The sequence below is a fragment of the Tenebrio molitor genome, chromosome Y (assembly GCF_963966145.1).
Source record: "Tenebrio molitor chromosome Y, icTenMoli1.1, whole genome shotgun sequence".
NCBI classification, from domain to species: Eukaryota; Metazoa; Arthropoda; class Insecta; order Coleoptera; family Tenebrionidae; genus Tenebrio; species Tenebrio molitor.
Window position 1 is genome coordinate 1,875,588 of NC_091056.1, and position 27,473 is coordinate 1,903,060.

The 27,473-nt window shown below is 34.7% G+C and overlaps 1 protein-coding gene and 1 long non-coding RNA gene across 3 annotated transcripts; one reads left to right on the forward strand and one right to left on the reverse strand.

Annotated features, from left to right (window-relative positions):
* Window positions 1-1,354: 1,354 nt before the first annotated feature.
* Window positions 1,355-10,153, reverse strand: LOC138140539 (uncharacterized). Its single transcript, XM_069061626.1, has 4 exons — window positions 9,857-10,153; window positions 9,309-9,800; window positions 2,686-2,990; window positions 1,355-2,630 (listed from the first exon to the last, which is right to left on the reverse strand). Exons 2-4 carry the CDS (start codon window positions 9,796-9,798, stop codon window positions 2,097-2,099), a joined length of 1,329 nt encoding a protein of 442 aa, XP_068917727.1. The 5' UTR covers window positions 9,799-9,800; window positions 9,857-10,153; the 3' UTR covers window positions 1,355-2,096.
* A 501-nt stretch (window positions 10,154-10,654) lies between these two features.
* LOC138140540 (uncharacterized) lies at window positions 10,655-12,568 on the forward strand. 2 transcript variants are annotated; one of them, XR_011162586.1, is made up of 3 exons: window positions 10,661-10,851; window positions 10,905-11,406; window positions 12,088-12,568. It is a non-coding gene; the product is annotated as an uncharacterized lncRNA (long non-coding RNA). The 2 variants fall into 2 exon arrangements; XR_011162585.1 differs by lacking the exon at window positions 12,088-12,568 and having other exon boundaries at window positions 10,655-10,851; window positions 10,905-11,832.
* Window positions 12,569-27,473: the final 14,905 nt, after the last annotated feature.

Sequence of the window (27,473 nt, forward strand, 5' to 3'; positions counted from 1 at the left end):
CAAGTGAAGCTACTTAAAATAAGCACCATGAGAAATAAAAATCGACCTGTTTCAGCGTTTTTGACAAATGTCATTAGTTTTGAAATTACTGAATTTATTCCATAAGTGGTTTCCACACTGCATACTCTATTCTTTATCTTGGTGAGTGGTCTTTGGGAAATTTTCAGCCGTCAAGTTGAATTTAGGGATTTTTGAAAGTTCCAATGGAAAAGTGCGTTGGTAGTTGTTGAAAAATATTCAAATATTACAATAATGTACTTACAGAGACGCCGCAGTCTTCTATTTATTATTTTCTAGGTTAAATTGCTCATGATTCATATCGTCAGCGACACAAGAAAACCTCGTAACTCCCAAAAAATCCAAACATGACACCTTTACACTTTTACTCTTTTTTTTCTCTATTAAGCAAAACTTGAAAATCAGTTTATTATCAATTACTTACGTTATCTTTGATAAAATAAACGGGTTTAATAGTTGTTACTTTCATCCGAGTATAATAAAAATAATAAAGATATCAATGACTGAAAGTTGTATCCTGCCAAAATTAGCGTACGGGAGTTACGAGGTTTTCTTGTGTCGCCGACGATATGCACCGAGACATAACCTCAAACGTGTCATCTTCATATCCCATCGTTTCCTAAAATTTTAATAACTTGCTTCTTTGCAATATTGCCCGGCACGGGATGGGAATAATGTTCGGTCGGATTGACCCGTTTGACCGACGACGGACGCCGATAATTTTCATATCGGGAACGGTTAAATTTAAGAATCGATGTGTACGTCTTATATATTTACATTTGGCGACATAAGATGGTGAGATTTGGACATGAATGGTTGACGAAGATTCTGAATCTGAATGACAGCGATGACAGTAATATTTGATTTAGACGACACACAAATTTGGTGGAAAAAGTAAAACTTACAAAGCTACCCATGGCTTGCTTGATCGCATCGACCACTCACTAAGATAAAGAATGGAGTATATATCGCAATATTTTCCGAATGTGCAGTAAAAGCGTAGCAATCATTTAGAAAAAAGGAAAAGTTGATATCTTTAATAACAAACAAGTTATGGTGCTTTTTCGCAACTCTGGGACACCTGTACATATTTCTTTTGATGCTGAAATACATTTGCAATTTATTCATAGAGATGTCATTTCAAACTTGACCAACTTGCCACAAATAAACACTTTTATAGCACAAGAACACCTCGAAGTTTCATGTTGAACGCCGGGAGTGGGTGATAGCACGCGCGTCAGGCACCAAAAGTAGGTAGTGCCTCCATGTTCGGCGTCAAAACGTGGGTCGACGGCCTATCGAGACTGAGTTGAGAGTGATTTATAATCGAGTCAGATAGCATGAAACTATTTTATTTGAAAGTAGATTAATTAAATTAAAACATTAACAAAACTTATTGAAGGTATTCGATTGACACAATCTATTACACATTAATCACATTGAGATCAATACCGTGAGCTCATTTAAATTTACAATTAGAGGAGGCTGTGACTTTAAAATTATATTGGCAACACCGCTGACACCTTGATTTGAATTCTCAAAATGACGATTTAAAATTCAAAATAGAAAATATGAAACGTCGAGTTAACAGTTGTATCCAAGCCATGTGTTTGATACAACTGTTAACTCGCAATTTCATATTATGTATTGAATTTTGAAGCGCCACTTTGACAAATCAAATCAAGATGTCAATGGTGTTGCCAATCTAATTTTAAAGTTATAGCTAACTTTAATTATAAATTTAAATGACCTCACGGTATCACGAATTGGAGAATACTCCACAACAACATAACGAGGGATTTCATAACGGGCATTTTTATAAGGTTCATTCAAGATGAAAATTTCGGCTGAAATATAAAATTTGAATGCATGTACCTATTTTCCCTGTAAAGCAGCGAAAAAAGATGGTTAAATTTGTTGTTTTTCACTGTAATGACGTTATGAAATCCTCATTCAATCATAATATAGTACACATTTTATATTTCTGACTCAATTCACCTTTTTTGTTTTGTTGCATGTTCATCCGGCAAACAAAATAGGCCAAATTCACAGAGAAACAAAATCGTATTATTAGGTATTTATTTTGCGGTTGACGTCGACTCAAGACAACTGTGTTTCCACCGACACGCCGCCAGGTCCAACACGCTGAACTGATTCTTGCAGAGTGTACAATGCACATGTGGTTCCATTTTGTGGTGATTCTTCAGGTGATCGAGCATCCTCTTTTTCGAATTTTCACAGCTGTATGCCAGCTGGCAGTAGGAGCACTTGTAACATATATCTGGTAAAATCACATTCATATTCTGGCTAGCTTTTATCTCGTCAGTGTGTTCGAAGCTGAGTAGCGGAGTGGGCTTCTGTTTAGCCTTGAAGTAGAGCAACACGAATCTTATTTTTGGGATTATTTTCTCGCAGTAAGCCACTCTCTCCTCGTCTGCCTTCGTGTCCTCGTTGTTCCTCACCAATCTCTTGTTCCTGATGAACGGTAAATGTGACAGTCTGAACAACACGGCCGTGTTGGTCGCGATGCTGTTGTTCACGTCTATGTATCTCACGTCTTCCAGGAATTGAGAGAGGATTGTCTGAATCTCCTCCAACTTCGAAGGACTCACCTGGAAAAATAACAATAAAAAATCCACAAAAACAACTATTCACTAGAGATTTCACTTTTGTTGATGAAATTAAAGCCTCCATATACACTTGGAAGTACTCTTTTAAAAAAGTGTAACTGTAGCATTTCGTCGGACGTCCGCAAATGGGTCGGTGATGTACATCTTCGATTATGCTTTGGTTGGATTTGTTGGATTCATGTGGTTTAAAATTCAAATATCGAACATACTCTGTGGCTTGTCGCCTCGTGAAACAGATGTCTTCAGTCCGAAACATGACCTGCACGTGTGGCCAGTTTAACAGTTGAGTTGTGGATAAGTCTTGCCAGTCGCTTGCCAGATGCTGCTTCATGATCACATCGTCTGTTGAAAAAATAATACAACGAAGATGCAAAAATGAGTGAGCGGAGCGATTGGCACTCGAATAGGTTTTTGTAAAAGACGGAGATTATAAAGGTTGGATGCGAACAGAGATTAAATTAGAATAGTAGTTTGTTTAACGAGTTCGAATGTAAATTGGGCTTTTTTTGGCATGAGTGGGCCAGTTTAAAACGCGAGTGAAAAAAGCGTTTTAAAGACCTACAAGTGCCAAAAAAAGCCCAATTTACACACGAACGAGTTGAATACAACGTATTTTTGTTCGGTGAGCCCCTTAAAGGCTCCAAATGATTTAAAATCTTTAAAATTAACTTGACGTTTCGTTTTGACAAGTTGTGACATTCATCAAAATCCGGTCACACAGGAGAAAATTCTCAAATTCTAACAATGTCGAACAAAAAAATACGAAGTAGAAATGGAACGGAAAAAGTGAGCCCGAAATATTAAATATGTAATTTAATACATTAAATAAGGCAAACGTGAAAAGTTTGATCAAGAAAAGGTTGAGTTTAGATGACACAAAAGAATTTCTGTAAACTAAAATAATGAATGATAATCTATATATAGGGTCTCTATAAATGATTGTCTGGTCAAGCCAGCCTTGGAAAAAAAATTTACTGTTCCGCTTTTAAATTCTAGTTCGTTTTCACGGTCATTTCTGACGTTAATGACGTTTTGTTTGCGCTTGTCAGTCGAGTTTTCGTTCCTTATATTCGTTTTATCGCAGTTAATCACAGTTAATAAACACCAAAAATCTGTATTTTTCAATAAAAATTGCAAGTAGGTACGTCCGCTTTTAGAGGTAAACAGACTGGCAAAATTTGTGAGGTTATGTTTTAACGTTTTATGTTTTATTTTGGCTTTATTTTCTTTACAATGGTTTATTCTGTTGAACAGAACACGTTCATTGTTGTTTTTTACTTTCGAAATGGAAGGTTTATTAATGGGGAATTATCTATTTGTAAAAATGAATTCCCCCAAAATATCCGGACAACATTCAAGATGAGTGTTTGTTAAATCACATTGGGCGAATTGTGAACAGATTTTTAACACAACAGTTAGCAAGGGTAAATCATCGGGACGACCACCAGTATCTGATGAAATAGTCGAGAATTTGAAAGAACAAGTGGAACAGACTCTACAGATATCTATAGCCCGTTTATCTCAACAATCTGGTGTACCACGAAGCACTTGTCACAAAATCATTAAAAATAGTCTACAACTGCATCCTTATAAAATAAGTGTTGAACTCCAACCTGCAGATTATCAAAGTTGTGTTTAATCTTGTAATCAGTTTCAAAATCACCTCAATTTCAGAATTTGGAGTGCTGAGAATCCACACCAATTTGTAGAGACTCCTTTACATGTTTTGAAAATTGGTGTGTGGAACTGTGGATAGCAGTGTTGCGGTACCCTTAATCAAGAAATGCTGCAAAACATTTTTGAAAATAAATGAAGAATTGTCAAATGTTTAGAAGTTAATGGGGGACATTTTCAATCTATTTTATAAAAAAATACCAATTTGTTATCGTTATTTAGTGTTGTAAATTATGTTGGTGAATACATTTGATTTTATTGAAAAACCAGTAAGACTTATTTGTCATGAAAAACACTGTTATTTACATTGGAAGAAAAAATGGGAGTCAATACCGCATTCGACAATTCAGTTTAGGTCGTATTTATCGCTAGCATAAAACAAGAAATGTGAAAGCAGACAAAAAGGCAGTATTGTATAGTGGCATAGAGGGACAAGGTGTTCTCAATATTTATCTGTTTGGATTTGTTCTCATACCAATTGAAGCATTGGGTGGAAAAACAGCGTTAAGCTATTAACGCTGTTTTTTGTATTATTGGTAGAAACGATTGTTAAGGTATCTAGGATACCGTAGTGAAAATCTCAATTTTATCTAACGCAAGGTTAAGAAATTGTAACTGAAAAAATAACAATGGGCCGTATCAGCGGTGAACATGCTCATGAATGCATCTCTTTCCCACTGGTTATATTTGCATAAATATATCGTTTTATACCTTAATCGCAACTTTAATGAAAGACAACTTCAAAAACGTTCTCGTAATACGGCCGCCCAACCTGTATAACACTGTTTTTCCTTGAAAACACTGAAAATTGTTGTTTAATAGTGATGGTTTACGTGGTCGTCAAATTGTTCTGAATATATTTTTCTAGAGTATGGTTGTAGAGGCCTTGTGCCAGCCCTTTTTGGGGCGGCTGGAACCACACGTGTTGGCCCCTAAATTTTAGGCTGAGGTGGCTTTACGCCTCTAGGCTGTCTAGCTGCGGCCTATCTGTTTATCGTTCTCTTTTTTTCTTCTTTCTCCTTTCCTTTTCCTTCAATTCCTCTCTTCTTCTTCTCAGCTCGGGTAACCGTACGGCAAAGTTAGTTCCGATTCCCTTTTCTTCCCGTGACTTGCCGGAAAGTTATCGTCTTCTCTTCTTTTCCCCAACCTTCTTCCCTTTGTTCGTGGTGTTCAACCTTTTGAGATCCTGCGGGAAATAGCCGTCAGCATCTTTCGTGAATTACGCGCGGACTCACCGACACATTACCGCTTCAACATCTGAATTTTCCGATCGGTGATATCCAACGTAAGCAAACCGGCGCCATGATCGACCATCTGTCATTTAGCGCGCAAGTATAGAACCGCCGGAAATGGTCATCAAGATGCGCTGTTCGGACAATTACGCCTTATCGCCCAACGGAATAAGGTCCAGATCTTTCGTGTGAGCTATTCTAGATACGAGGGTAACCAAAAAAACCCATCGCGAGCGGAAATTAGAGGACTCGGTCGGCGACCGCCGAGCGGGCGGCTGTGCCGCAAGTCGCGAGCTGCGAATCACGTGCGTGGCGTTCGGGATCCGCAATCATCCCTGAGGGCGGATTGCCGAACGCCATGGCGCTTATCGTCCGGCGCTGCCAGCCTTCGGGACCGTCGAAGAGCCCGAAAATTTACCATACCTTTACCGTTTACCGTGGTCGAGAAACCCCTCGTCGTCTAGCGAGATAGAGGTAATTATCCTTCATTAGCGAATTCACTTCACTAACTTTCGTCTATTAGGGGTAGTTCGAGCCAATTACCGTTACCGTACCGTGAAGGAGTACCGGAAAGTCCTCCTTCAATTTATCGCAGGGCAGCCCCTTTCAGCGGAAAGGGATCGTTCTTTAGGGTGGTCATCGCCTGACCACACATCGTTCTTTGGGGTGGTCATCGCCAGACCACACGCCGTTCTTTTGGATTATCGTTCTTTAGGGTGGCCGTCCGCCACATCGTTCTTTTGGGTAATCATTTTTGAGGGTGGCCGTTTGCCACATCGTCGTATTGGGTCGTCGCCAGACCAAGTATCGCTCAGCATCGTTTCGTTCCCGGCCAAAGAATTTTCGAAAACGTCAAGGTCACGCCGTGACGCCCCCGTTTAAGGAACCGTACCGCAAGCCCAAATCACGCACTTTGAGGACACAAGCATCCGGCATAAGATAAGTCGCCACACTTTTATTGCGGACAATTGAAAATTTTATGAACGCCTCGAATTTCCCGCTTCTCACGTTAATAATGTAACCTGTTCAGAATTTTTTGTAGAATCTTTGCAATATCAAGAATTTTTGTCAACACTTTTCCGTTCATTTCAACAATGTCAATTTAGAAAATTTAAAGATCAAATTTCAACGTTTCGAAACTTCACCTACTTCACACCTTCCTGTAGGGATCAATTTTTATTTATAGTCAAGGTGACACCCAGGCCTTGACCTTGGGCTAGTTTCATTTTCATTTCATTGTTCATACCAGACCAGGAGGAAGTGTAAAGTTCGGGAGGTTTCCTTTCAAGGATTTAAGACCATTTTATCACGTCTTAGAATATTGTGTTAATTTAAGTTTCGGTCAATTGTAAGAGAAAAGCTTTTCTGGTTGAGACCACATAATTATAAGACCATCTAAAAGTACTGGTTCCGCATTTTTTTCACTATTTGGTTACAAGCGAACCGTTATCACATTCGTGTGAGCCAGTGCTAAAGCTACACAACTGTTTTGTGCGAAGAATTGCATTGAACCGAATAAACCGATTTTAATTATAACTTTAACGAGCATTTGTTCAAACTCCCTAGACGAGTAAAATCTGAGCACTTGTCCCGGCAGCTGGACAAGTTTAAACAAGCTCAAAAGCACGTTGCCTGGCGCCCATTTTTCATTTTTTGAACCCACACCCTATGCCCCGAAAACCCCCTGAGAGCCCGGTGCAGTCACTGGCCACTTTTTGGTCATAAGGTGTTCGAGAATTCGTTTCTGTTCTGCTTTTTCTTCCAAACCCCTCTTTTTAATTTCCTCCAGACACTTCACTTGTTTGTTTCTTTGTTGTTCTAAAAGCTTCGCTTTTTATTTTCTTCGTTCTTCTTTTTCATGCAAACGTTTCTTTTCTTGTTCTTCTAGAAACTTTGCTTTTGCTTCCCTTCGTTCTTTTTTTTCTTCTACAAGCTTCTTTCGTTCATCGAGACGTTTCTTTTCTGGTTCTGTAAGTTGTTCCACAAGAAGTTTCATTTGTTCTTCCATGATCTTCCTTTGGTTTCTCGTGACTCTCCCAGAAGATTCGGACATCCGCTAACTCACCAGATTTTTATGTTACACGTTTCTTTATATCCCACTCCCGACACCAATGTAACGACTTTTATATTTGAGTTCACTATATTTTAAAGAAACTATATTTTTAACCGTCAACATCAAATTTTTATTAATTAAAATGACTATTCTCCTCTCTCCATTTTCTCATTCCACTGACTTGATTTCTTCTGAGCCCACATTATCACTATTCGTATCAATATTGTTCAGAATATCGTTCACCAACTGGTCTATAAACACGAACACGTCCATTACTGCATGATTGAAAAGTTTTTTTGACTTAGAAAAAACTGACACTGACATTGCCATAACGGATAAAAGCCAAATTTACACATTACAAATTTTTGGGATTTGGCAGAATGTGTCAAAAGTCGGTGTCTGAGTTTGTAGGGGCCGCAACTGTACACTCATGTTCAGATAAATCTGGGACAATTTTATTTTTAGAGGGTAATGTGGGCTGAACACTGAACAATATTTCCATGGATTTTTTGCTACCAGAACAAATAGGAGATTTCCTGGGCTGGGAAGGCGTTGGAAACCATCAATTGTTGTGCTTTTTTAAAGCGTAGATTAATTGGAGCATGTTGACAGCTAACCTAAAAATTAAAGCCAAAAAAATCTTTCTTTTTGAAGTGAAACTTTTTATGGGAGGGTTTTGAATCTCACTTAAATGTAAGTTAATCTGTTTGACACGATACAAACATCCCTTAAAATTGTGTATACTTCTGTCTTTGTCACACTCACGGCATTTATCGAAAATGTCCTCTCTTTAAAATTGGAGGCTTAAAAATAAACAATGAGTTACGCATTTCGATATTGTTTAGTGTTATCGTTGTTTATAATTTATTTTCTTCATTAAAATATACAATTTTGTTGTGAATATGCCTAAGTCAGGCGCAGAAAGAACAAGAGCGTGGCGTGAGAGAAAATGTACGAGTGAAGTGACAGTTCAGAATGTGAAAAAAAGAAAAAATAGATCTGAAATTGAACGAGATAGTATTGAAAGGAATAGAATACCTGCTAGTTTGGACGGTGTAAATAAAAAAAGACAATGAACCAGCAACTAGCACTCGGCTCAGCCACCTCCTCTTGCACCTATCAGTGATAATTTACAATATTCTGATTTCCCTGTAATACAAAAGTTTCACTTCTATCGTGCGTCTTTACGACACACTCTCTTTTTTTTTCTTTCTTTGCAATGTTTTACATTAAAAATAGAATAACTTAACGATTCATATTCTCGAAGCAAATATCTAAGAGCACCCTTTGCTGAAAACAAGCATGTTCAATTATGTCCCGATTAAACATGAACAAATTTCATTCGTGTCAAACGGCGGGAAATTCAAACTTTACACTGTTCGAAACGGTTAATTTTTCCAACACCTACTCAGCCCAGGATTTCATTTGAACGCGCGATATTTTATTTGCTTTAATAAAATGTTAATTAATTAACTGCTTGAAGTCACATTTAGAACCCAAAAAAGATGTCCCAGATTTATTTGAACATGGCTGTACACTTGCTTTCAAAACTTTCGCGTACACATTCAAAATCAAGTAACAACGATTTTGCAAAATTTAAGCAGTGTGAACGGGTAATTTTGAGATTAGGTTAAAGATGACATTAACAGCAATTAAAAAAATTATGATTGGTCTTTTACTTAATATGACAATTTCACTTACCACCTATGTTCGAAAACTGAATAATATTCAGCATGGCTGGAGGACACTGAATCGAGATAGCGTAAGGTGAAAACTCTGGATCACTTCCATCATTCGAATTACTAGATTTATTTGGAGACTTGACCACTTGTTTATCTAAATCTTTCACAGCAGCAGTATATACTCCTTCAACTGTACTCTTCATCTTGTGAAGCATAAATTTTTGAAACCTTTCAAAATAAACCTCCTTTTGAAACTTCCCGTTCAAAAAATCATTTTTCTCGTTCCATCCTGGCCATAAATTCATGTAACCTAAGAGTATAACCGTTAAATCCTCCTTCATTCCTGCTGGTAACTCGTCCAAATTTAATTTTAGGTCGTCTGTAGCGTACGACACAAGTTCATCTTCAGTAACGCTGATTTCGTCGTCAAATACAAAGGCCTTAAATATTTTCCAAGCCACTGGCAGACTCTCTGTTGGTAGGCCAAGTAAGTCTTCGCTTTTATCCATTTCTACAAAACAATTCAAATCATAATTATCGCACCTCTAACATCCTCACTTTCCTCACATTACGGTTTTGTACAAGTTTCATAGAAAAATATTTCAAAGTTGGATTTCAAATTTAAAAACGTTCGCATTCGTTGGATTGTAAGTCTGTACATAACCTCAATCTAACACGTTTAAATTTTAAGGTAGTGCGTAGTGGCTACCCATCGTCGGATGGACGGATAAATAAATTAATACAGTCGTACGATGGTCAAATTATCACAATAAAATTGTGTTGTAAATTAACATGTTAATTATGAATGAGAATGATGTTAATTAACCGGTTAATTATCTCGTTATTTATGGTCAAATATGACCCGATTTGACAAAACTTACTATCCGTTTTTTAAACTCCCGCACTATCAAAGTGTTTGCATGTTGCCGCACTGCCGTTCTGAGACTAGTAATTTTTACTTTAACGTTGGCGCAAAAATTTGAAATTTCAAATTTGAAGTTAAGTTTTACCTACCTGAGGGGTTGGTCCACTGCGCCGGTCTCAGTCGGGGAGCGATTTGTATGTTGGGGGGTTCCTTGGCAAAAAATCTAGGGCGCCACGGACTTGGTTAACAAAAAATTAAAAATTTAATTCTGGGTCCGAATACGAAAACCTCAGAAAAAAATTCCGGCAAGTCAATAACAGAGGGAATCAAAATATTGAAGTAAGATTAAAGAGTTTACAAGAGGAGTATTTGATATGATATGAGATTAAGTGAAATTAAATATGACTGTTAAGCCGCTACCAATTAGGAATTGGAATTAGGAAATTACCTAAGTGAGGTAGAAAATTACCTAGATGAAGTAAAAGAGGGAAGGTCTCACCTGAGTTTTTACTCTGGCCTTTTCCGGAAAATGGGTGCAGATGGGTGTACTCTTGGTCGAGTTATTCAACTTGCACTTTAGTAGATTGGAGGTAACGATAACTGCTTTTCTTATTTTTTTTGCGGTACTCAACGATAAGTTTTTTCGGCAAAGTTTACTGTGTAAACAAATTCGCTGTACATGCAAAACGGAAAGAGGGTAAAAATCTAGTATCCTTCCATTGTATAAGCTCGAGTTTTTGTTAACTCTAGGTAAAATTGAATGGGCCAATAGTGTAGTGCCGTACTGCCGTGCATTGCAGTCATAGGAAAAGTGGGGTGTTAGACAGTTGACGGACCAAAATAAACAAAGAAGTGAGGTTAGGTTAAGTGAAATAGTTATGAAAAATTGGAAAATCAGTAAACCTTTGCTCGCAGGATTACATTAAGAAGACAACGGGCATTGAAATGAAACTAGTTTCGCCCACCGACTAGTTCACGGCACAAAGAAACGAAGGTACTGAAACTGAGGCTCACAGTACCCAAGTGTGGGCCCCCAGGGTAAGGTAAAAAGGGAACAAGGAGGCTAAACTACCCTGCAAGTAAAGCTTTTCCGTAGGTGACGATCGATCGATTTAAATTTTCATTTTTTGAGGTTTAGCCCTGCTTAATTAAAAACTAATTTATGTTCGACTGTGACAAATATAGATGGTTTATGACGTTATTTTGAGGCCATAAACCACCACTTTATTGGATTAGCCCGATAAACAAGACGGTAAGGACTCTTCTATTTATGACCAACAATAATAAATACTACTATAATAAATAAAGTCGCAAAACTGCTGTCATTCTACATTTACCTCATAGATGTCACTGTTATTTTTTTGTAATTTGAACAAATAATGCAGTCGAACATAATGATTATTGTATCAAATTCACAAATTTACAACGTTGGACAATTATTATTCTTTCTATAAATGACATTCTGTGGAATCGCCAACTAGATTTAAATTTTTCGTTGATCGCGTTTGGAATTTGTGCTGTTAGATGTTGCTGTGCAAAAAGACGTATCGACACGGCTTATTGTTGGTTCATGAGTGTAAATAAAATTGTAATTTGAAAAAATGTGGTTTCTTTTGTGCAAATTTTAAAAATGGGTAACTTTTAGTTTTGTTTACTTTTTATTATTCCAAATAATAAATATGTACTACTATAATAAATAAAGTCGCAAACCTGCTGTCATTCTACATTTACCTCATAGATGTCACTGTTATTTTTTTGTAATTTGAACAAATAATGCAGTCGAACATAAAATATTGTATGCAACTCGTCCAATAAACCATTACATTATGGACTTGTTACATAAATAGCTATTTTATCTACTTTGAGTTACAAATAGGCTCATTATTATACCGAAAATGAAGTATATTATTAAACTGTTTTTGGTAACTTTTAGCTTTTGTCATCAGCGGTTTGACGTCAGGCGTCAAGGTAACGAATGAAGCTACGAAGTACCTACTGTATCTTCAATTTGGTTGTAGGTCGTAAAATTTTATCGCACTTTAAGTTAAAAATCTTGTCGGGCTTATAAATCCTAGTTTACCACTAGCAGGTAATATTTTAAGCAGGGTTGTATTGTACATTTTGTATATTTGCATTGTACAAACGGCACGCGCCGCTTCCCAACCTTTTCAAACCCAACCATTCTGCCCGTTAATCGCTCATAATATGCAATAACATTTTACGACCCACAACCAAATTGAAAATACAATAAATTTCAAGGAGTATAGAAGTAATAGGGAGGGGACATACGGCCGGTCAAGTGAAGCCGCCTTAGTGCGCATGTCTACTATTAGTACGCCCCAAGAAAGTAAATAAAATCAGTTGTTGTGATATTTAATGTGGTTTTCTAGTTTCTCATACTCTGAATACATTTGTGATGCAAAAAAAAATAGTGTTATTTTCCTGCAGTTTTATTGTTAATTCCCAACATCTCAAGTAGTGTTAAGGGTAGGGTTTACCTGATTTGAAATGGTCGAAAAACGGTGGTTTTTAAACAACCATATCTTTAAAACCACAACAGATGAAGGCAAGGTCCTTTTTTTATCTGAAAGATACGTCTTTCTTCGTTATAAATAACAATAAAATAAATTGCAATTTGAGGACTATGCAGGAAGCTGTAACACTAAAACCTAATTGGAAATTATGTAATAAAAAAAAAGTATGGGGGGCCTCGGAAATTGAATTTTAAAGCGGTAGGTGCTATCACCGTTTTTCCAAAAAAATCACAAATCCGAAAAAACGACAAAAATGTGAAGGAATTTCATTCATTTACCTACACGGAAGAAAAAATTGGAATGCAGGCAACCAGAAATTATTCTTTACCTTCAGGCGAAGTGGCGATTCCTAAAATATAGTTTGTTTCCAAACTATATGCAGTTGTATCAGTTTATAACACGAACTACGTGTATGTAGCTATCTCCTTTCAACACATGTCAAACAAGTTCGTTGCTTCTGCTACGTTCGCTATTAAGATTGTCGCTCTAGCATCTCATTCTAAACCGTACGATTAGAGTAACATAGAACAATTGACGTGCGTCGGCTTCGGCCCGGCGTAAGATGTCCACCAAATGTCAAAATGTGAAGAAACGACGAAAATGTAATTCGATTTATCCAAAGCTTTGGAAATCATGACAAAAGTGTCCCAAAAACAAAACTAGTAGAGGAAAGTCGCCTAATATGAGGATAGTTCCCAATATGGGGTAGCCTAATTTCTGGAATACTACAGCATTGCCGTCTATTGTTACACCGTCAATACTGTGTAAACCTTCTTCAAAGATAGCTGTCGTAGTTTGGGTTCGATAGGTTTTTTCTTTCCCGCGCAATATAACCAAGAATATTGTTCACCCGCTGAAACTTTTTGTGCGCGCTCGAAGAACTTGCTCTATTATCTATTGAAGGTAAGTAATCTACATTAATCTTATACCAAGTACAGCCTAACTGGCATACTGTGTATGTGCATTATTAATTTGTTCATGATTTTTTTTTCGTTACAAATAAATAAATATTCATGAGAAACTTTATGCTCATGACCTAATATGGGGAACTATAATGGCGCTTTATTTGGGGTACCCAATTATAGGCCTCACTTATATACTTACAACATATTTTACAACTCTCTCACTATTATTTATTTAAACCATGGGGCATGAGGTGCTTATGTAGCTATTCCTTTTTATAGATGCCGAGGAAGCGCAAAACTTGGTCAAAAGATAATATGATCTTAGCTATAAAAGAATGTCGTGAAAAGAGAATGGGGTATTTCAAAAGCGCTAAAACTTTTAAGGTACCCCAAAGTACTTTAGAAAGGTACGTGAAAATGGGGGGAGAACCAGAAGCACTTGTTTCCTGTAACTTAGGGCGAAAACCGGTTTTTTCTTCGGAAATGGAAAATTTACTTGCACAACATTGTTTAGATATGGAACAGAGATATTTTGGTATAACAAGGAAAGATGTTTGCAGATTGGCATTTAGTCTTTGTAAAGAGAATGGTCTCAAAAATCCATTTAACTCTGAAAAAGAATGTGCGGGATCAAAATAGTTGAAAATTTGTAAAGACTCACTTTCCTACAAGTGCCAGTACCTATTGTTATGTTGCTCAAAAATATTATTAATTTAGCTGAATAAAATACACTCACCGGCACAAAAAACGACTCATTATGATTTCTTTAATAAATGATCTTGAAATTATATTTGTGGTTATTTTTCTTTACTATAGTTAAATTGGGATATTTTCAATGACCGGGAGTGCTATGGTCACCATGGCAACCGAATTGTTTTGTTTAAATAAATAATTAGAAAATTTGCGTTTTTCCACGGTGTGACTTCGTGAAGTCAAAATGGGACCTTTCTATTTAAAAAAACAAAGATGGCATCGATTTCCGATATTTCCGGAAGTGTCGCCATTTTGAAAATATTTCATTTCAACTTGAAGTAGTCGATTACAGTCAACTATCAATTTTTATATTAATATGATTGTGGGAAATCAAAAAGTTTCTAATGAACGGACTACGTGAATCAGCCTGTATAGATTATGCCCAACACTACAAAATACATAATTTCTTGACAATGGCGGTAACATAATCAACTCATTATGCCTTGCTGTCAAATGTCAAATACGGACGAACGGCATGTCGTCATCTTGATTCAGGCGTGACGTCACTGCATATATTTTGGATATAAACTATAAGTAGGTATATTTCGGCTAGTTAAAGCGTCTTTACATTATTTGATTTTACTTATGATTTTTCACAGGCAAAAATCATAAGAAAGGCTTAGAAATACTTAAGAGATGACAAATTTGACGAGATGAGAAAATCCATGTTTACATTGTTATGAGTCATGAGTCGTTAGAGATATTTTCATATTTGATGGCGGAAACAAAAGACTGAGAAATGTCACAAATTTGTATTGTCAGTGTCAAATTTCTCAAAGACGTTGGTGATTTCGACAGAAATGCAGCAAATTGGCAATAAGAAAGTTATTCATCGTCGAACTAGAGAAATGATTTGTAATACGTTTGATTATATGAGAATAACTTTTCCTTTTGAGCCACTGACAAAAATTGGTTTCCTTAGAATGTATTTTTTCAGTCTATTTAGCGAAAATTTAAACTTACCTAGACATTCATTTTTACGTCGTTTATCAAAAATTTGACACTGACAATACAATTTTGTGACATTTCTCAGTCTTTTGTTTCCGTCACCAAATATGAAAATACCTCTATGAGATTCCTTAAGATTGTTCCTTGATGTTTGGCGTTGTTGACAGACAAGACAACAAAACTAACCTAGAAAGTCGCGGAAGGTGTATTATAAGGTGTAATCTTCTCGGGTGTAATTATTTCACGTCGTTGTGATCTAATTGTGCCGAATGGATAAAATACATTCACGGAGAATGACAAAAAAACAAAAATATGGAATGTTGGCGGGCGACTTACTTAACCTATTACTGCTATTGCTTAACTTGCGCAAATTACTATTAAGAAAAAGAAGCACAAGGAGATTTTGGACCCGTAAATGGTTGGAGAGGCGATATTTTGGACGTGGATTATCAAGTTTAGTTTTCGAGGAACTGGCCGTGGAGGATAAAAGAGTTTCAAAAATTTTACAAGAATGTCAACAAGAACTTTTGACGACTTGCTAGCTAAGGTGGGCCCAAAAATCTGTACACAAAACACAATCTTTAAAGAATGTATTTCAGCCAGAACTCGATTATTGCTAACACTTAGATATCTTGCCACAGGAGAAACCTTTCAGAGCTTACATTATGGCTTCAGAATTTCAGTATGTACTATGGCGGTCAAAAAATTTTGGCCGTCACTTTCTTGACATTCAAGTAAAGTGTAAATAAACCTTTAGGAATCGTAACCCCACTTTCGATTCTTGTCATTTTTACAATCAATTTAAACAGTTTGAAGTTCAGATATTTCAAAAATCCGCCATGAATAAACAAAATTAGAGCAATCGTACATAGATAACCTGAGGTAAACCTTCTGTGTAGTAGAAATGACAAAATAATTTTGGGTTTTGAAATTTACCACCCAAAAAATAACGTTCATAATCAAGACGGTAATCATGATGACAATAAAGTACGGATTACTTTTTTTTTTTTAATTGACAGACAATGTACCATAGTACCATCTACCCTATATCCCCGGATTGAGTTCACAAGTAGGAAACATTTTTTTTTATTTTACTCAAAAACTTCAGAAGAATTACATTTTTTGCTTCATTTCAAACCCCTATTTCTGTTTTTAAAAAGTCGTCTTTAACACAGAGATTATGGTTAAGATTTGCTTATGAGTGCCTATCTTAAGAAAAATCATAAGGTGTAAACACACAAATCTTGCGTTAAGAGATCTCCTAAGGTTTATCTTAAGCAAATCATAAGAAAAATGTCATAGTGTAAACACACCTTTAGAAAGAAAACATTTTACCTGTAATTTAGGCAAGAGAACGAAGGGTGTGCTCTCGCAGCCTTCGAACAATTGACACAACTAAGAACTGAGGAATGTGGTATTTTTATAGATTCTGATTTTTTGTAAAATTTAATTGTAAGGCCACTTTTATTAACATTATGTAGGGGAAACCGGGGCTATGGGGCCACCAGGGGCAATAAGGCCACCCCTATATTTTAAAAACCGCGTTCTTATTTCCTTCAAAATAGGGTGCTGCCATCTTCTAGAAGGAAGAATAAGTTGTATAGCAAAAATCGTCGTTGTGGTGACTTCAGTTGGTGTTTTATAAAATAAAAAACCAAAGCGTGAGTTTTGATCTAATTTTAGGTGTAAATAAAAGTAAGTATAAAAATAATTTAAATAAACATATTGCAATGAAAATTTTTGTGTTTAATATAAGATTATTATAACACAGTTTAGTATGTATTTGATTGTCTTATTGAGTATTACAGATTATATTTTTAAAATGTTTTTAAGAGTCAAATAATGGGGCAATAAGACCACCCACAAAACAAAGTGGTTTATGTGCGTTTTTCAGATGATTCTCCATTATAAAAGAACCACCAATAAGGATCATGATGGTGAAAATTGCATTATTTGTGGTGACTATGGTAAAGATCGCGAGACTTGGTTCAGGTGCACCATATGCGGCAAATGGGCGCATAAAGACTGCACTGGGGCAGATACACTTAATGATTATATGTGTGACTTTTGTAATAATGAATAATAATCAAAGATAACAACATTTTTTAATTCTAATTCTAATTCTAATTGGTTTTGGGGTAATCAGGCCAGGCGTGGCCTCAATACCCCAGACCCTGGGGTAATGAGACCGTCTGTAGGGTTGAGTTATTTTCATTATAAATCTCAAAATTTTAAAAATTGTCGTTATATCTGGATTCAGGTTGATAAGGAATATGTTAAAGTTTAACTTTGTCTGATAATGATAAACAAACTCACCCAAATAAAAATAATATTCATGCTTTCCCTTAAGGTGGCCCCATTCCCCCGGTCTCCCCTATGCCTCTTTTCAGCCGTTTTGGCGTAATTTCTATTTTTTGAATATAGTATTTTTTATGTAGCAATTGTTTTATTTGAATTTTTATTGCATTGCTATAAATAATAGATAACAACAACAACATTTATTCTTAACTGTCTCAATGAAAACGGTGTACACATTGAGCTTTGCATTAAAATATTTTTTTCTACAACCGTCAAAAAACGTGACATTTATGCATCGTTATCAAGTCGCAAAGTATGTCATTTTGACAAATATTTTAGCATCCAAGGAAAGTATTACAAAAATTAAAAAATTCAAAGAGTTTAAAATGGAGTTGTAGAAAAAATAGTGTTTGTATTTCGTACGAAAGATGATTGTTTTGTTGGCGCATTCGAATGAGTTTGAAGTCTTGACCTGACGGTTGCGACTAAAAACTAAAAATAGTTATTTTTGTATTAAGTGCGCAAAATGATTATTTTTTGTTGGGACATGAGAATGAGTTTTTTTTTAGTCGAAACCGTCAGGTCAGGTAACTTCTTTAAAAAATTGATATTCACGCACAGTTATGTACCTATGCGTGAAGTGGGTCATTTTCTTACATATAATTTTTTTTTACTGTTGTAAGATTGTAACTATTGAAACCATACATATCTAACAGTGTGTGAAATGCGATTTCACACACATAAGCTTTTCTGTTTTTCACTTCACGAACTGTTTTCTATTAGTTACCTAGCAACACGGTCACTGCTGTAGGTTTCGTAGTTACAGCCTGTAGAAATCGAGCATTTATTGTTTGTCCGTCTACGGGCATATCGGACTCCAACGTGTATACTAATGAAACAGGTAAACGCCAAATGATCCTGATGATGATGTTGATGACCCCGAGGAACAAGAGGAATTCCCGAATTCATAAACTCTGATGAATTCATGTCATCTATACCGATCGATCCAGATCATTTGGATCCGTCTACGTTACAAAGAGATCAAAAAGAGTAAAACAGTAAACTTCTACTGCATCGTGGACTATGCCCACCGGGGACACTACATAAAAAAAAACGCACCCTATTGCTCTACCTCTGTGGTGATGTGGAAAAGAATAAAAAGCACAAAAATTAAAGAAATTCTCGATTTCTACACGCTGTAACTACGAAACTATTGATCTGACAAAAAACATAAAAAAAAAAAAAATGTTGAGCTTTGTATGCTCTACATTTTCTATAATAACTTAGATAGACGTATCTCGCACGGATAATGAAATAATCGCAGAATTGTGATTTTCCACCCCTATTATCCAGTATGGCTGGGCGAGCGGCAACCCCTCAAGGTCGCAAACTCGGCAATATTAATAGATAGATAGATAGATAGATAGATAGATAGATAGATAGAGTTTATTGTGTTAAAAGTTAAAAAATACAAAGTATTATACACTCGTCCAACACAAACTAAAAATATGGCTTAACTGCTAAAGAACATATAAATCATCAAAATTGTTGTTCAAATATTCCTCAAGGGAGTAAAAGTTTTTGTTTGTCAAATATAGTTTAATTTTACTTAAAGCATATTTAGACGATTGAACTCGTATCGATATTGGAAGGACATTGTAAAACTTGATACAAAAATAATTCGCTCCGTGTCTTGATCTAGATAGCCTCAAACTTGGTATGCAAATATCATGATTTCTAGTTGTATAATTAATAATTATGAAATGAACTTAAAGTATTAAATGTCTCCTTGCGATTAAATATATACTGAAGACACCGATATATGTATAAACTTGGTAGTGTGAGAACCTTTAATTTTTTAAAATGACTTCTACAGTCCTCCCGATATGAAAGGTTTGCTATAAATCTAATTACTCTACGTTGCAACCTGAATAGTCTTTGAGATGCCCCGCTATGTCCCCATAAGATTATACAGTAATCTATATGAGATTGCACTAAAGCAAAGTACGCTGTTTTCATAGTTTGAGGGGAAACGTAGTTGGACAGATTACGCAGAAGATATATATTTTTAGTTAGTTTGTCCGCTAAACTATCAGAATGGTTATGCCATGTCAGCCTACAATCAATAAGTATGTCAAGAAATTTCGTGAATGTTACACTATCAAAGTTATTTGTATTTTTCAATGTAAAAATCAATTCAGCTGACTTGTTTTATTTAGGTGTAGTTTGTTTGCCACTAACCTGATTTACCCAATGTGGTATCATCTGCAAAAAGAACAGAATCAACTTGCGGAACATAGTGAGGCAGATCATTAATGTAAATCAAAAATAATAATGGCCCTAAAATCGATCCCTGCGGTGCACCATGTGTGACGCTACATTCACTAGATAGGACTTCATCAATACGAACGATAGGAAAAATGAGGTAGTTTGGCTATGCCATATTTAAATAACAAAAACGCGTTTTTTGACATTTCCTTAGGTTTTTTTATTGCTATACTGGCCAGGTTTCGCCAAGGCTACACAGTTGATTTGCCTATCTTTTTCAAATTATATAAAATTGAAATAAAAATTTAATACAAAAAATGGAAAATGAAATACGTGTTTCGTATTTTTTATACCTATATTTTTTATTGAAACAAAAAAACTGGGCGGTTAAAAAAATAAAATGTCCATTGAACTTAAAACAAAATTTCATCGTTTGCTAAATGCCCTTGGCAGTTATATTCGGAAGTATAAAATCTCAAACAATTGAATGATCGAACTCTGCTGCGACGTACAATTGAAAACTGGATTGCAAATTGCAATTTTTTCGAATGTTTGTTTTTGAGACTTATTTATTGTCATCGCAAATGCAGCTATAATTGGAAATTGACTTATTTGAAAATTAAATGGTAAAATAGTACCTGAATACGTTAAATTATACGTGGAATCAAAATTCTCTTATTGCGTTCGGTTCCAGTTAAAACTTCGGAATCAATAGCATTGCGATGCATAAACTTGATGTGTATTCTTGTTCCATAGACTAATGCTTTCTTTGCATTTAAGTTTCTGATCAGTAAAACGTGCAATTAACTTTCAATACTAACTTATGTGGTGGCAAACCACCAAAGAATTTTGTATTTCAGTCGGAAGAGTTTTTTTTATGAATAATCTAAATAAACTCCCTCTTGGAGTGGATTTCACTGCGGGGGGATTAAATCAATTACAAATCATCCACTCCGCATTCGCTCCAAATTCACTCCGCATTTACTCCGCTAATTTTTTACAGTGTATGAACGTAAACAATGAATGTTTTGATATTTGTAATACCAAATTAAATGGCTCTAAATAGACTACAAAAAGCCCTAATAAATTCACATATGTAGGTCCAAGTGCTTCAGGGCTAAACTGTCAAAATATTTTTTTCAAATGCGAACATATAATTTTTTTAACACTTCTGATAGAGATTTTTATTCTAAAAAGAACAGTGTATCACAAGTGTACACTTACCTACCCAAAATACAAAAAAACTTAAAAAATACTACTATCGTGCATGCTTAAACTGCGCTCTGTACGTGCAGTCCCAAATGTTATTACATATTTGTCATTTGTTTTTCCAACTAACTTAATTTGGTTAATTTATTACATTGTAACGCAATGAATTTTTATAGCTTCTCATGCTCGTCATTTGTTTCAAAATGTAGTGTTATTTTTTTAAATTTTTTTCTTATATGAGGTTACACATGTCATACATTGTTGTTTTCAGAATAAAAATCTCTATCAGAATTACTAAAAAAAGGTATGTGTCCGTATTTGAAAAAAATATTTTGACAGTTTAAACTTGAAGCACTTTGGGTTTTACGTGAATTTAGTACGCCATTTTGTAGCTTATTCACAACCATTTAATTTGCTGTATAGATAATTAAAATCCTCCGATAAATAAGGGAGCTATGGATTTGTCTCTTTTTTTGGGGACGCCCTGTATATTATACATAAATTTTGTGTTTCTGCACTCCTTCTCCACATAAACTTTATCTATGCCAAATCTCACACTCCTCCGTCCGCGCAATTTGCTTAAAAAGGGGTACAAAGGTTTTCCTTCACGTATTAATATACAGTGTGGAAACTACTTATGGAATAAAGTCAGTAATTTCAAAACTAATGACATTTGTCGAAAACGCTGAAACAGGTCTATTTTTATTTCTCATAGTGCTTATTCTAAGTTGCTTCACTTGTTCATGACATTATCCATTTTTGAGCTATTACGTTATCACCAATTTTTTTAAATGACAACCCCCACTTTTTTGTCCTCTTTCTGATAGACCTTCTTATTAGCTAAACGATGAATCAAAAAAATTGGTACCTTACATAACAATTTTTTTGAGAAAATGACAAATTTTACTTCAAAAATTTAATTTAATTTTTAATGTTAAAAATTTAATTGACCTCAAACAAAAACAAACAAACATCTAAGGTTAACAATAAAATGTAACGCAAATGTTGAAATTGTCCCCCGCCAACTATTTAGCACTCACACGGGAGTGTAAACATTGTACACCGCGCTCAATAATGTTAGGGCTAATTTGTTCCATTTCAGCGCGAATTCTGTGTCGTAAATCTTCCAAATTGTTTGGTCTATTGAAGTAAATCCTGGATTTTAAATAACCACATAGAAAAAAAATTAAATACATTAAAAATTAAATTAAAGTTTTGAAGTAAAATTTGTCATTTTCTCAAAAAAATTGTTATGTAAGTTACTAAATTTTTTAATTCATAGTTTAGGTAGTACGCAAGTCTATCAGAAAGAGAAGAAAAAAGTGGGGGTTGTCATTTAAAAAAATTGGTGATGACGTCATAGCTCAAAAATGGATGACGTCATGAGCAAGTGAAGTAACTTAAAGTAAGTATTACGGGAAATAAAAATTGACCTGTTTCAGCGTTTTCCACAAATGTCATTAGTTTTGAAATTATTGAATTTATTCCATAAGTAATTTCCACACTGTATAGATGCTGTTCACACTAAATTTGTAATATTGCAATTTCTTAATTAAAATTTCATGACAAACTGTATCGAATGCTTTGCTCAGATCTAAAAAGTAAGTTTCGTAATATTTATTTTCTTCAAAACATTTAACAATGTTATTTACTAAAGTTAAAATAGCATTAAATGTTGAACATTTTTTTCGAAAACCAAATTGGTTACTTTACTAGTATTTTATTCTCCACAAGATAGTTGGAAATTTGTAACATCATTAGCTTTTCAAATATTTTAGAAAATATTGGTAATAAGGACACGGGACGGTAATGATTCTTGTCATTTGCATCGCCTTTCTTAAAAATTGGAATTATTAAAGATTTTTTCAAACAGTCAGGAGGAAAAGAGTTCATGGAGATACATAAATTGAACAGCTTTGTCAATGGCGTTATTACCATGTTTTTAACCATCTTTATTAGTTCAATGTTCAACCCGTAGATATCCCTGCTTCTTTTGTTTTTTAAGTTGTTGATGCAATCCCTTACTTCAATAAATGTTACTTGTTTAAAAGAAAAACCCTTTATACAATTAGTTTCTGTTAGCGACATTATCTTGGTGGGATCTATTGGAGATGGAGGCGAAGACGTTATCAATTGTTGAGAAATATTAGAAAAAAAGTTATTTACTTGTAATTGGGAATGTAAATACCGCATAACTCACAGTCAATTTCTTTAGATAGCTCTTTAATCCATTGAAGATTCTTATAGGAATTCAAAATGTCGGACTTGAGAAACTGTATCACTCCGCCGTGTTTATGTGAAGATCTTGCAAAAAACGACACAGCTTTATAAGGATGAATTAAGGCACTCTCACATTCACTACTATTTAACCAATGTTCAGAATAATTAATACAATGTATTTTCGAATTATGTAAACTGCTTTCCACTAGATTAAATTTGTTTCTAAGACACTGAATATTGAGAAACAGAATTCGAAACATTTGATGCGTCTCTTCTGTCTGTAGTTGCTATGAATAATATTGAGTACTTTTTTTACATTTTTCAACTTGATGTTTCCATAATTCACAGTTCACATCATAACATAAGTGACTAGTGCCTAGGTTCAAATTATGAAGTTTGTTCGCCCTTTCACAGTTTACACATTTTGCAGGATTAAGACAATCGACATGACTATGCGTATTTTCTCCACACTTTAAGCATAATTTTTCTTCTTTACAGTTTGCAATAATATGGTTATATCCCCCGCATCCAAAACATCTGGTTACTTTAAAATATTCAAAAATGCTGCATCTGTCAAAACCTATGGACACCGTCTTCAGAGTCATGATTTTCTTAAAGGAATCACCATCCATTTCAACAATAGCCATATATTTATTAATCATTTTTTTGCACACAATTAACTTAAAGCTTTTGAAACCGCCGTTTAAGCATAAGTTTTGATGAATCAAACTTGACTCAAGCCAATTATTTTTATTTTTGGATTCTGATATTCTGTTTTATGTATCCTGTAACTGTCGCCCAATGCCCCTTGGATGGTATTATGTAATTTGATGGTGTCTTCGCACTTGTCACATTCGATTAATATGGCACCTGTTTTTAGTGGCTTAACCTTCCTAATACCGATGTTATCTTTAACTAATGACACATTATCTCGGAGTAATTGAAAGGTGACTTTAAGGTTTTGTTCCTCTCTTGGCTATATTATTATCATCCCTTTCTTTTTCTTAACTATCTCACTAAAGGTTGATTCTCTTCCTGAACTTTTGCTTTCATCAGCATGTTTGTTGATAAACACTTTCCCAAGTTCAGTCCACTTTTTATTCATGATATCTGTGACATCTTTTTTAAACTCTTTTTTAAAATCTAATAAGTCCATCAACTCTTCTTTCAGGTTCTTCTCGGAGGACGTTGCTTGATCCATGTCTGAGATTATCTTCAGTTGTTCTACTTCTTTCTTAAGGGCGTTTAGTTCACTTTTCAAAGACGAATTTTCTCTTTTAAGGTCACTCACCGCTATTAACGCTACTTGTTCAACTTCGCTAAGATCCGACATATGGTCGTCACAAATCATCACATTTTCTTGTAAAACTGTATATTTCTTCCCTCTACTTATCTTTGCTTGCAAACAACTTTTGTGATATACATCCTTGCACTTTACACATTTGATTATGGCATTTGAAACGTTTTGTTTGCACTTTTTGCACAATTTATTCGCATTTGAAGACGGAGCGCTACCGGGACCCGTCATTGCGTCCGCACGCACAAAATCCCAATAATATGCCTAATAGAAAATACCTGCCAAGTGTAAACTTTTCTGTACCTTTTGCAAGGTGGAGCCATTTTTATGTCTCTATTGACTGGACTACAAGTGGTTTGTGAATTTATTTGAATAAAATTTATAAAATTGAATTAACTGTCCCAGCACCTCGCGGCAACTGACCACTCAATTGCTGGCATCTCGCCAATGCATAGTATTTTGACTTTTTATATAATTCATTTGTTATTTAAATGAAGAATTTTGAAATTTTTAAGCACCAAAGAGATATCAGTTAAAATTATTAGGTTGTGTTACAAAGAATGAACTTACTGGCATTAATAATTAGTTTCTCTAAATTTTCTTCCGTTAATCTATTTCGTTTAGGTGTTAACAGCTCTTTAAATATTGAGAACGATCTTTCTACATCGCAATTTGTTAAGGGGCAATGATCAAAATACTTTACTAAATTTTCGCATTTACTTTTTAACTGTTGATTTTCAAATATTCCTAACGAAATTTGTTTAACAATATGTAAATCCGGATTTTTTGCGAAAACTAGGTTTATTTTCTGTTGAAGTCGGGAACCAAACTCTCCTGGAGTGGATTTCAAACTATTTAGTGTCCCGTCCAGTTTTGATATACCTATCTTCTCTTTCTTAGGGAGATATTTTGATTTTCAAAATATGTGCCTAATTATTTTTGTTAAGCCAGTAATATGGTTTTGAATAAATTTTAAATGGTCAATTAAGAAAGTTCTACTAAGAAGTTCCTTGCATTCGATTATGACACGAGATTCGTCCGCAAGAGACAATATAATATCTTTTTTCTATTTTGCGTTCGTACTGATGCTATTACGATACTGTTTTGCATATCGTAATAGGAAAAGGCGTGATATAATAATAATACTAAAAAAAGTGAAATTTAATTTTTTAATTTTGACGGATACTGTGGTGTCGCGGCAGACCGCAGACGTGACCTTGGGTGGAATCCTTCAACTTTAACGGTTTTAAATTTAAATTATTTTTTTTCATTGAAAAAGTGGCAAAGTAGAAAAAATACTGTATGACATCTCGTTTATAAGGCATTTTATCGCACTTACTCCTTTAGGGCACTCCTCGCTACGCTCGTCGTGCTCTAAAACCGTGCGTGCGATAAAATGCTTCTTATAAAACTCGTATCATAATATACTATTAAAGGTTCCAGATGTGCGCACTGAAAGTCACACGCTTCCAAGTACCCCATCGCGTAATTACTGGACTTGGGGGTAGTGGTAAATGTGGCATTTTCTCCTTATAAAGACTGATCGATGTGGAGCCTTCAAAAAAATCTTTTTAACTAAACTTATTACACTGGGGAACAAAAAAAATTTTTTTTTCTGCGGCATTAACTTTTGTAGTGAATTTGGATGTAACTCAAGTAACAATTACTCGGGATGTAGTTTTTTTGTTTAAATTGACTCTACTTCTCACAATAAACCCTACTATCCAAAATAATAAAAATTTTAATAGCCTGTCTTGTCTTGCTCATTATTTTGATTGCTAAAATATCAGTTGGCTTATTCATTTGTTTTATTGGGTGTTTTTATGTCAGAAAAAAATATGAGTTCTTCCCGTAAGTTTTGTGTTAACGATCTCAACAATTTTTGCTATATACAGGCTGTTTGATAAAAAACGCCTCAACCTATAACTTTTTTATTTATTATCCGATTTCAATGAACAAAAAAACCGAAGATATGGTTTTTCATGCGCTACGAAGCAGCCATAAAATAATTTTTTTTTTTGGCGTTATTTTCAGTAGCTTACGATAGTCAACTTTTTTTTTTTAATGGACACGTAGTTTTTTAGGCTCAGTCTGATAATTTTTTTTTTCTGAATCTAAAGATGTATTAAAAGTTATCGTTTGGTTCATAGCTGACTGAAAAAAAAAAACAATTTTTAATTGTGGTTCAGTTTATTATGAAATTTTCAAGTGTGCCGTGAAAAACAATTGGAATACAAATAGCAACAAATGTCAAGTGTGAGTTTGAAAATTTTCAGGTGCAATCTTGAAGGGTTTTATTATTATTTTCTTGGAAAACATAAATAATAATAAAAAATAAAAAAATATTATTATTATTTTTTTCTATTAACTTTTTGTTTTTGACTAATTACGATTTTTATTACACTCGAACATAAAATAATAGTCAAATGACTGCTATCCTGCATGACTGACAATGTTATTTTATACTTAAATAAAAAAGTTTAAAAAAGCAGATGAAAACTTCTAAGCTGACGTTTAGATGACATTTATCGTACTTTGTATTCCGATTGTTTTTCACGGCAAATTTTATAATAAGCTGAACCACAAAAAAATGTTTTGTTTTTTTTTCAGTTAGCTATGAACCAAATGATAACTTTCAATACATCATTAGATTCAGAAAAAAAAACCTTATCAGACCAAGCTTAAAAAACTACATGTGTCCATTTAAAAAAATAGTTAACTATCGTTAGTTATTGAAGATAACGCCAAAAAAAAAAACATTTTGTGGCTGTTTTGTAGCGCTTGAAAAACCATATCTTTGATTTTTTTATGGGTTGAGGCGTTTTTCATCAAACAGCCTGTATGTGGTAAATATTGTCAACAACTACAACGAAAAAATATTACCGAT